Below are 11,941 nucleotides of genomic sequence, written 5' to 3'. Positions count from 1 at the left end.
ATTATTTTTGATAATAAATAAAATTTAATATGAATAAAATATTAATATATATAATAAAATTGTGGGACCCAATATGGGTTCTTTAGAATTGCATCATTGGAGTGAAAATTAAATGAGTTGCTTTAAGATGATGTGGTTTAATGGGTCCCACAAAAAACCCAAAAATGAATTGCACCATTGGAGATGCTCTTAGTAACATAAGTTTGATCTCAAATCATAAACCAACGTCACTAAAAAAATTTCTTACTATTAATTATTTAAGGTGCATTAACATAGATATTCAAATATTTGCCGAAATAATTAATAATATCAATTTATTTATTTTTAATAGCAAATATAATATATAAAGACAAAAGAGGAAATTTAATATAAGTAATATTTATTCATGTATAAAGTACATTAAAGGAGTTCTATACTCCACCATTAATAATGGTTATGATACACACACAATAGAATGAACAAGTACATTTTAATACAATTATTATAACTTAACACAAACGGAGTGTAAAAAGGTGATAAAATAGTCTCCGAGAAGAGATACAACTGGTATTTATTGAGGCCATATTGCAGAAAATGCTGGCCATGCTAGCTTCAATATATATAATGCATCAGAAAATAGAACGATAGTAATTAGTTAGATTTTGCAGGGTGAATAGTAAACCAGGTTTGGATAAAGGTAAGAGCAAGTGCGAGCTCGGTAGCATGGATTGCAAAGCTAGTCCAAGCGTGGCGGATATATTTTAGAAAATGTACAGTGTTAACCTTCCATTTATTCGTGATATGCTTGTTCATTTCTACAAAAATATGTGCATATGTATCTTTGTGTGACATTATACCTCCCGCTAGAAAATGGACTAGCTTAACCAATTCTTCATCAGATCCATAGGTACGGTATAAAACCCCTGCTGATCTTAAAACTTTTACATCTTCTGGTTCGCGGACTAATGAGTTTAAGAATGCCAGAAAAGATCCCATCCCGTACTTGGCATTAAAATCTGGACATCTTTCGTATGCTATCAAGTTAAGGAAGATAGGAATTGTGAAATCGTCCAAAACAATCCTAGGAAGTTTCAATTCTCCATTAAGCCAGCCGTGGGAGAAAGACATGTCGGTTAGTTCGCTTTTCTTGTTTGATTTTATTCTAATACCGTTCGATCTCAGCTCCTGTATGTTCGTGTAGCTTGCGAATTCTCTATCATTTAGGTCCATGTAATAACTTGCCATGAATTGCACATTCTGTACAATATTAAATATGCATTATTATATCATAAATGAGAATAATAAATATAAGATATTGAGTTTATACACGATAGTCTACTATCGTATAAAAGAGGGATATTCTTATAGGTTGCTGTTTTAACATCAACCTTGAACAAAACGTTTTTTCCAACTTTTGCAATTCATCTCACATAATGGTATTGTTGTAGTTGTTTCCACCTCTTGCAAGGTCATTGTTATATTTTGGAATAACCTTCCAATATTGTCAATCAAAGAAAACACTCCATAATATATTGTTTTCCTGGATTGACAACATTAAAAATTTAATTCCTAAACATATTGTAAATTGCAAGTAATATTGTTGTTGTTTCACAATAAAGTCCTTGTTTGAATATTGCAGCAATAAAAAAAAGTAGTGAGTGGTAAAAAAAATTAAAAAAATTAAACTATACATGTTACTTTTCAATCTTTTACCTTTCACAATTTTTTTATAAGTAATATATCACCTTGGTTCTTTTAAAAAACAAAGGGGTTAAAAAGCCAATTTTCACATCGTTTTGTTTAAATATCGAGGTGAAATTCTTTACTCTGATATATATTGCGGGGTGAGATGTTAATGGGTATTCAACACGTTACAAATTAAATTTCTATTTACGTATAGCAATTTTTAGGACAAAAATGTGAGAAAAGAAAATAATATGAAAATATTATAGACTAAACAATAAACCTTTATATATATATATATATATATATATATATATATATATATATATATATATATATATATATATATATATATATATATATATATATATATATATATATATATATATATATATATATATGGGATAGGATCAAATGACACCAAGGTGTCAAAGTTTAATTTGACACCGTATCTCAACCGTTAAAAGAATTGATCTAAAGGTGATACTAAATAGCCTATTTTTAGGAGAAAAATATGCTATGTATTTTTTTATTATTATTTTATTTCATTTAGTATCACCGTTAGATCAATTCTTTTAACGGTTGAGATTTTGGTGTCAAATTAAACTTTGACACATTGGTGTCATTTGATCCTATCCTTATATATATATATATATATATATATATATATATATATATATATATATATATATATATATATATATATATATATATATATATATATATATATATATATATATATATATAAAGTTTGACTTGTAGCGTTCAGTTTCACTTACCTAAAAAACATATAATAAAACATCTCCCACAGAACCCTAACAAAGAACTCTAAGCAACGAGAACCCTAAACACATATCATTCTCCAACTCCTGAAAAGGTAAGGAAATACGAAGACGATATGTGTTCAGGGCTCTTGTTTGCTTCTTCTTCTTCTTCTTTATAGATCTTGTATGGCTAACATCATTATTCATGTTACATTAATATTATTGTTGTTGTTTTTTGTTGTTGTTGTTTTGTAGCCCTAAAACCTTAGAGGTTTTAATCTTGTTGTTTTTTTAGACCCGTTAGAGGTTTAATCTTGTTGTTGTTTAAACTGAGATTGATGTTTTGGTAGAAATAAATACATTATACGTTTATTGAGATTGATATTATAGGTTTGTTGTTGATGTTTCTATATAGATTGTTTTTTAGTTGATGTTTAATGTTAGTTGTTTTTAGATTGAGATAATGTTAATGTTGTTGTTATTTATAGTTGATTTTGATGCGTTGATGTTATTGTTGTTGTTGTCTAGTTGGTATACATACTATTTTATTTTCTTTCCATTTCTGTTTTTGATTGCTTTACTTTATTGTTTAATTTTCTTTCTGTTTCAAAGTAATAAAATCTTTAAATTAGTCACAAATTTTGAATACAGAATTAACCCCTCCCCGCCTACCTATTCTTAAAGTTACTTGTCCAATGGTAGAGTGTCAAATCATAGTCAAACCAAGATAAACATTAGTACCCTTAAAATTAAACAACTTAAACAAGACACAATTTCATAGACAACATCAAATCTCTCCTTAATCAACTAAAAATCTTATACCATAATAAAGGCTCCAATTTACACATGATGGGTCAACTCCATTAGATTTTAACATAAAATACACAAAGTATCACCCTGATCTACTATCACACGATGCTTGAAGAATTTTTCCTTGTTGGATTTCTATCTTTAACAAACTTGCAAAATGAGAAAATCACATAAGATTTTGCCTAACCGCGGTGGAAAAAACAACTTAGTGCGGCTAACCCATTTGCACTAAGAAAAAGATAGACTGACTTAATGAAATACACTTCATCTGCACTACTTCAAAGCATTTTCCTCTTGGGAGAGAATAATTATCTCTATAAATAGAAAAAAAGCCCGATCTAAATCCAACTCTCAAACTAAAAGGCTTGTCTCCACCTAATACGCCAATCCACGAGCCATATCCAACCCGTTCAAATATTCATAACTAATCATATTTTTTTAAAATCCACATTTATCTTTTTCTATTACTAGATGAATACATGTGCAACGTATTGGAGATCGTTCTTGAAAGAAGAAGATTCAATCACTTTCTCGAATGAATCATAATTTTTGTTCCTCACTCTTCACTCAAGTGATTCAACCACTCTTAAGTTGCAAGAGGATTCTCTCGCACAATTATTTGAGAAAAAATAAATCTTGAAACAGAAAAAGGTAAGAAAAGAAAAATTAGGGTTTAAGAGAAAGAGGAGAAAGGTGAATTTTTGAATCTACAGAGTCACTATCTGCTTTCAACTTATAACTGTAAATTTCTCTATTCAACACTTTACAATATAAGATGTTACCTCCCTATTTATAGTGAGATTACTTGCACAACAAGCAATTCTAAAAATATCTAACTAACACACATCCTTTCACTAGTTGTATTCAACTTTCTGCCAAATCCAGCTGATACCATTAATACTGACTATAATCAACTTTGTCAAATACACACTAATTTGACTCTATCAAAACTATGATCATGCTTGACACAACGAATTATATATTTAACACACCACTTAATTCATTGTGTATAAGCTATCTATATTCATCATAGTTCTCAATCTCTTGAATAAATCCACATGCACATCCTTTATCATGGTGTCTTCTATCTAATTCTTAATCCTGCAGTGTTCCAAGTTTAGCTTCCCATTTTATACTTTCTCTCTAAGATAATGGAACCTCATTTGAATGTGTTTTATTCTTCCATGCAGTGTGAAATTCTTGGCCAAATTGATAGCAGATATGTTATCAATCTTCATGATCATTGATCCGTGATTCTCACCTGCAATTTCTTCGACCAGATTCACCATCCATGAATGCACAAAGAGGGATAAATATATACTTTTCTTCACACGAAGATAGTCCTACCATTGGATTCTTTCTCGAGTTCCAAGAAATTGGTGCACCACCAACCATAAACACATAACAAACTATGAATTATCGATAATCAGCATCACCACACCAACTTGAGTTTGTGCAGCCCATTATTTTGCATTCTTTTCTTTCATATTCTATAGGAAACAAAATGTTATAGTCGAGTGTTCCTTTGATATACCTTATTATCCTCTTTGTAGCTGCGAGAAGTGATATCTTTGGCTTTTGCATGAATCTACTCACCATACGTCCACTACAAGCTATTGGGCCTTGTGTCACAAATGTATCTTAATGATCCGATTAGTCTTCTATACTGAGTTGGATCAACTTCATCTTTATTTGAATCCTTCATTATAGTCTTGGTTCAACTGGTGTCGAAGTTGCTTTGAAATCCTCCATCTAAAATCTTTTTAGTATTTCCCTAGCATATCTTCTTCGGTGCATTTCCAAGCCTCTACTACTCTTGTATAGTTCGATACCAAGGAAATATGAAATGGTTCCTAAGTTAGAAATTTCGAACTCCTTTCTCGTATTAGCTTTGAAGTCTCCAATCTCTTTCTTAGAGCATCTTGTAATTAACAAGTCATTGACATAGAGACATAGAATAAGCAATTTACTCCACCTTCTTCTAACATGTACACCATGCTCATTTATGCACTTTACAAATTCCTTCTCCCTTAGAAAACCATATATCTTCTTATTCCAAGCTCTTGGAGCTTTTTTGACTCCATACAGGGCTTTATGCATCTTGTATACCTTGCTTTCTTGACCTTGTTTCACAAACTCGACTGGTTATTCAACATAAACTTCTTCATCTAATGGTCATTTGTAAATTCTTATTTCAAATCCATTTGACACATATACAAGTTGTTTATATTTTCTAGGCCAACAACCAACTTTATTGTTTCGATCCTAGCAACTGATGCAAAAGCTTAATCAAATTCGACTCCTTCTTTCTGATGTCAACTATCGATCTTGATGTCAACACTTCTCCACACATCTTTATTTGATTCACTAATTTCGTAACCCTAGTGAAGAAAGCAGTCACGCTTCAGTTCTTCCATCTAAAGCAAATCATACATTATTTTGTGAGTTTGTAACCTCAACTCTTTCACCTTTTCAGCACCTCCAAAAGATTTCTGCAAGATGTCCCATGCTTCCTTCAACGAGTCTACATCACTAACTTTCTCAAAGTTGTATGGATCAAATCATTGAGGAATTATAAAGAGAACTTTATAATCTTTATTCAAATATTTATGTGCAATATTTTGTTGATCTGTTGCATTTTTACCAATTGGTGCTACTCAATTCTTCAAATAATCCGACATGTCTAGACAGCAAAAGACAATCTTTCGTTGCTTACAGCAGTTGTGACGGTTCGTAGCATTCAAGATTGGAATATTTGCTCGAAAATGCTCATTTCGATGAGAAGTCATTGTTCTATGCTTCCCGAGAATCGTAGTAAGTGCTCTAGATACCCGATATTAGAAATCGCTCTTAATAGAACAAAATTCAATTGCTTTCTCGATTGAATCACAATTTTCGTTCATCACTCTTCACTCGAGTGATTCAACCACTCCTTGGTTGCAAGACAATTCCCTCGGATAATGATTTGAGAAGAAAGAAATCTTGAAAGAGAAAAGGGGAAGAAAAGAGAATTAAGGTTTGAAAGAGGGGAGAAAGATGAATTTTTGAATCCGCAAAGTCTATCTCAACTTTCAACTTCTAATTGTAGATTTCTCTGTTCAATACTTAACACTAATAGAATATCTCCCTATTTATAATTGAGATTAGCTTGCATCGCAAGCAGGGCCGGCCCAATACATATTGAGGCCTAAGGCGAATTTTATTAATTAAATTTTAAAATTCAAAAATTCAAAGTTAATTATTAAATTATTTTAATTAATTTTACTTTATTTTTTTAATTGATAATATAATTAATTTACAGTGTTAATCTTAAATAAACTTTATAAATACTTATATTTCCTATATTTATATATTAACTATTAATATTATTATCATTAATATGATTTTATGGCAGCAATGATTGTTCTCTGCAGTACCTTTTTCTTAAAGGTTCTCTCTATCTCAATTAAACTCCAATATGAATTGAAACGTTTACTGTAATGGCTAATAAAGTAAATATGAATTCAATGTAATATTAATGGAGTATATATATGAACTGAATACACCTAAAATTAAAAGATAATTTGGAGGCCTAGGTGGCCTACCCCTTGGGTCGGGCCTGACCGCAAGCTGTTCTGAAAATATCTAACTAACATAAATGCTTTGATCAGTTGCATTCGACTTTTTAGAAAATTAAACTTATACCGCTAATATGAATTATAACCGACTTTGTTGAAATTTGATATTATTATTAAATGTTATGACATATGAATGAATTTTATTTGACATTATATGATATGTAATAATTTATATTTTGAAAATTTGTATTGATTTGTCACCAAATTTTAGAATTAAAAAAATATATCAAAAATATATATTTTTTTATTTTATATGCAACCCACCAAGTACACATAAAATGTTTTTAAAATGAAGACAATCACCGACAGCGAGTTTTGTTTAGATAAAATCTATACAACTATTTAATTAATAATCAACATTGTAATACCTGGTGTATAAGAGTACGGTCCGGCAACAACAGTGTGCGAAAAAGATCAAGAAGATGAGTAGGCGCTACACGCTGGAATATCATTATCGATTGTATAGTGAAACCTCGGAGAAAGTAATTTGAGATTAGAAAGTCTTTCGTTATTTTCATCAAAAGGTTGTGTTGTCTACATAACAAGCCCAACAACATGAACGGCAATTGGTTCTCCAATAAAAGCACATCCCTAATCACAAGGTTTATAATCGTTTCCTCACCCAAATCTAAAATATCGCTGCCTTTGGTCACAAGGATATGCAGCAAAGAACATCCATCCACAAACAACATCCATGTTAACTTATCGTCCAAGCTACTGAAGTTACCAATAGTATTGCTGGCCCTGTTTAAAACATTGTTGGCAAAACAACTCTTGAGATCATCAAGTTTGTCCGCTACCTGCTTGTATAGTTGTTCTATATTCTCTCCTGTACTTTCAATGTACTTTTGTGCCCAAATAAGCTTGTACTGCTCTCCTATCTGCAGTTCTGGGTTACCATTATGGATAGGGCCCATTGATACTACCTTGGGAAGATAATGGCTCCTATAGTCCATTCGTTCTCGAAGATCATTTGCTACCTTTTGTATTTTGGGGTGTGAAGATCGTGGTATTTCCGTTAATCTCCTCATCTCTTCTAACCTATACTTAAGCCCATCCATTTTAATAAGAAAAACAATATATTAATTGGGTGCAAGTTTGGTGTCGTGTGTTGTTAGTTGCAAAGGTTTATATACAGACAAAATATCTTGAACTAATGTAAGGTTTATTTCACACATGCATGACTTTACCTGATCCACAAGATAAGTATTGATTAAATGGAAAATGTGAGTAAGAAACTATTGGTAAATATGCAACGCTTTTACACTTTTTTAAATATTCAAAGTAAATATTTAACCATAAACTAACAAGGAAAGTATATATCTAATGCTTGTAAGGAAAACATATATGCTTTTTCTTTTTAACAAGCAAAAGAAAGTAATAGATACATAATATGGAGAAGAAAAAGGAGAATCCTAAAGTCAGTTTTGAAAGAAGAAAGGGAGTGATTAGTTCATAAGTCACTTATGTTGGAAGAAGGAAAATGGATAGGGAATGGAGTGTCTTGCTAGTCTTACTATTACTTTCTAACTTTATATTTAAACCAGTGGAACACGAGATTAATTAAATTCTCCTCACTACTAATTCAATTTCAAAGCTTTTATTTATTAAAAATCATAAGAAATTAATTAATCAAAGACAACACTGGATATCCCTCGCTGCTTTTACTCCCTAGAGCTGTGATCTACTCGAAATTATATAAAACTAATTAAATTAAATAAGACAACAACTGTTTTTTTTTTTTCAATTGTTTTGTTTTTTAAGCAAGGAATGAATTAAAAGAGTACTAGAGTTATTCTTGCTCGATTACAAAACCGGAAAATCCGAAAAAAAAACTCCTCAGTGTTGAGAATAATAAGTAGACAAAGCCAAGAATGGAACTTGTATTCTCCACGAATTGTTTTTTTTTATTTTAGAAATCAAGATATCATTAAAGGGAGAACTAAGGGTTCTCCAACCCGATTACAAAAGAGAAAACGGGAAACCCCGTCAAAGAAAAATTACTAACCAATTACATTACGAGAGATAGAACAAAGGTTCCCTACAAAACTCGTAAAAAGAATAATTGGGATGAGTAATTTTTTCACAAAAAGACCAACGCCAAGACAACATCTTAATATTCCAAACGGTGTTGTTGACACTCCATGCCTCTTTACGAAAGCAAACACCATTTCTAACCAACCATAAGCACCATGTTGTGGCGAACCAAACTAAGTCTAACTTTCTATCCATCACCAATTTACTATGGAAGAATGAGTGTCATTCCATAAAATTTGATAAACACTCTTCTTCAAAAATAACCCCTTTACCCACCCAAAATGCTATCTCACTCCAAATATTTTTTACCACCCAACAACCAAAATATAAATGATTCCGAGATTCCGGAATATTACCACAAAAAGTGCACTTTAATTCTACCGAGGGAAAAGACATACCTCTAACCGCCAAGAGATCCTTCAAAGGGAGTCTATTGTGAAATAACCTCCAACCAAAAGCCTTTATTTTAAAAGGCACTTCCATATCCCACAAAAGACCGAAAGCTTCCACGTGATTAATAGGAGGACCATAAACAAAATTGGACTTTTCGTAGAAATCATCACACGAAGCAACCGAAAACACCCTATCCGAATTACCATTCCATAGCATGGTGTCCTTTCCTACCTCCCACCCATTGAAATCCTCCAACCGGCACTTTAAAGACAACCATTGAGTAGTGAGAATCGAATTTTCCTCCGTGAGAACGGGCAACCCTAAATCCCCCCACTTCCACTCCTCCTCCGACCAACCCCCCACCGCCGCCACCGACACATCCTTTAAATGAGAAGCAAGAAATAAATCCGGATAATCCTCATATAAAGCTGAATCATCCAACCAAGGAGAGTACCAAAACGGAGTGTTATGGCCATTACGAATTAAAAAACGACAATTTCCAACTATAGGATCATTAGAATCAAAAGAAGAAGGAAATGAAGATGAGTTAATCTTTAATATGTCTTTCCACCAAAATGAACAAAAAGGCGAAACTTTTACCTTACTATTCATACCGTAAGCCTTTGAAGAAATGTCACCGTACCTTGCTTTCAAAACATCATACCACAAAGCTTTTTGACCTTGAATAATCCGCCACCTCCATTTGTTGAGAAGCGCCAAATTAAATAAAGCCAAATTCTTCACCCCTAAACCGCCTCTCTTCATCGGTAAAGTAACGACCCCCCCCCCCCATTTTATCCAATGAATGCACCTTTTATCTTCCGTTCCGCCCCATAAAAATCTACTTTGAACTCTAGTGAAATCCTTCACCACTTTCTTCGGCATCTTGTAAAAAGACATAGAAAAAATGCATAGCGAACTAAGCACGGATTTAAGGAGAGTTATTCTACCGCCAAAGTTCAAAAAGCGGTTAGTCCATCCATCCAAGCGATTTCTCAATTTCAAAAGAAGAGGTTTCCAAGTGGCTTCTTTCCTTGGATTGAATCCGATAGGAATACCTAAGAAATGAAAATTGTTCTCCTCCACCCTACAAGAAAGAAAATTGGAAGCCGCCTCAAGAAAATGAACATTAGTGTTAATTCCAATCAACTTACTCTTGTGATAATTGATACCGAGACCCGACACCATTTTGAAAGCCCTAATAATCGCACGAACCGCCCACATGTGTTTCCAACTACCTTCCCCCACAATCAACGTATCGTCCGCAAATTGGAGAATATCCACCTTAACATAATCATTAAAAGAATAATTTTGAAATTCTCCCAATTGAATAGATTTCTTCACGAGGCCCGTAAGACCTTCCACTACTAAAACAAACAAAAAGGGAGAAAGAGGGTCGCCTTGTCTTAAGCCTTTAGAAACCATAAACTCCTTAGTGGGGCTTCCATTAACTAAAACCGACATATTACTAGAAAACACCAAAAGCTCCATCCACTTCTTCCACTTTTCCCCGAACCCCATTCTATCAAGCATATACCTTAAGAAATTCCACCCGACATTATCATACGCTTTTTCGAAGTCCACCTTGAAAAGAACACAATTCCGTCCTTCTTTTCTCGCATGATCCACCACCTCATTTGCCACAATCACCCCATCTAAAAGTTGTCTACCGGGAGCAAAAACACTTTGAGAGGGAGAGATAATGGAATTGAGAACAACTTTTAATCTACTCGCCAAAAGTTTGGACACCGCTTTGTACAAACAACCCACCAAACAAATGGGTCTATAGTCATTCAAACCCACCGGATTCTTAACCTTCGGAATTAAAGTCAAAAAAGAAGATGTGATTCCCTTAGAAATTGGTCCTCCTTGAAAAAAGTAATTAAAAAAGTTGATAACATCCTCTTTAATAAAATTCCAACACTTCTTTAAAAAGAGGAAAGAATAACCATCCGGGCCCGGACTCTTCGCCCCACCACACTCCCAAACCGCCTTTTTAACTTCAAATTCAAGGAAAGGTTTCTCAAGACCCTCCGCCTCATCCCTATTTATGGCTTTGAAAGGAACTCCATCCAAAATTGGCCGAATCGGATCCGAATCGGTAAACTTTCGCTCAAAGTGAGAAAACACCTCCTCCCTAACCTCCTCGACCGTTTCCGCCATACCTCTCGAAGAAATAATAGGGCCAATATGATTACTTCTTCTTCTTCTTTGTTTCATCACTTTATGGAAAAAACCACTATTCGAATCACCCTCCTTTAGCCAAGACAATATAGATCTTTGCAATAGCATATTCTCTTTCACCCTTAAATTCATCCAAAATTTACACGACGCTTCCTTTCTAATAACAAGATCATCATCAAAGGAGGAAGAAGAAGAAGAAAAATCTAACCTTTCATCGACGGAACTTAAGTCATGAACTCCTTCCGCTATCTCTAAATCGATCTTCCCGAACACTTCCTTATCCCACCTCTTAAGTTTGTCTTTAAGAAGTCTAAGCTTCTCCTTCAAGATAAAATCACCTCTTCCATGAATCGAAAAACTCTTCCACTCTTTTTCCACGAAAGGAATGAAAGAGTTATTGGAGAACCATTCGTTATTGAATTTGAACGGTTTCGGACCCCCAATTATGATTATCTGTCATAATCCAAATGGGGC

General features: G+C 33.1%; 1 protein-coding gene across 1 annotated transcript; it reads right to left on the bottom strand.

Moving 5' to 3' along the window:
- Positions 1-418: 418 nt before the first annotated feature.
- On the bottom strand, positions 419-7,947 carry LOC131607106 (UPF0481 protein At3g47200-like). The gene is made up of 2 exons (XM_058879143.1): positions 7,222-7,947; positions 419-1,236 (listed from the first exon to the last, which is right to left on the bottom strand). The coding sequence occupies exons 1-2, from the start codon at positions 7,912-7,914 to the stop codon at positions 631-633; spliced, it is 1,299 nt and encodes a 432-aa protein (XP_058735126.1). The 5' UTR covers positions 7,915-7,947; the 3' UTR covers positions 419-630.
- Positions 7,948-11,941: the final 3,994 nt, after the last annotated feature.

Source organism: Vicia villosa, linkage group LG5 (genome assembly GCF_029867415.1).
Source record: "Vicia villosa cultivar HV-30 ecotype Madison, WI linkage group LG5, Vvil1.0, whole genome shotgun sequence".
Classification (NCBI taxonomy): Eukaryota; Viridiplantae; Streptophyta; class Magnoliopsida; order Fabales; family Fabaceae; genus Vicia; species Vicia villosa.
This window is presented reverse-complemented; position numbering and strand designations above follow the sequence as displayed.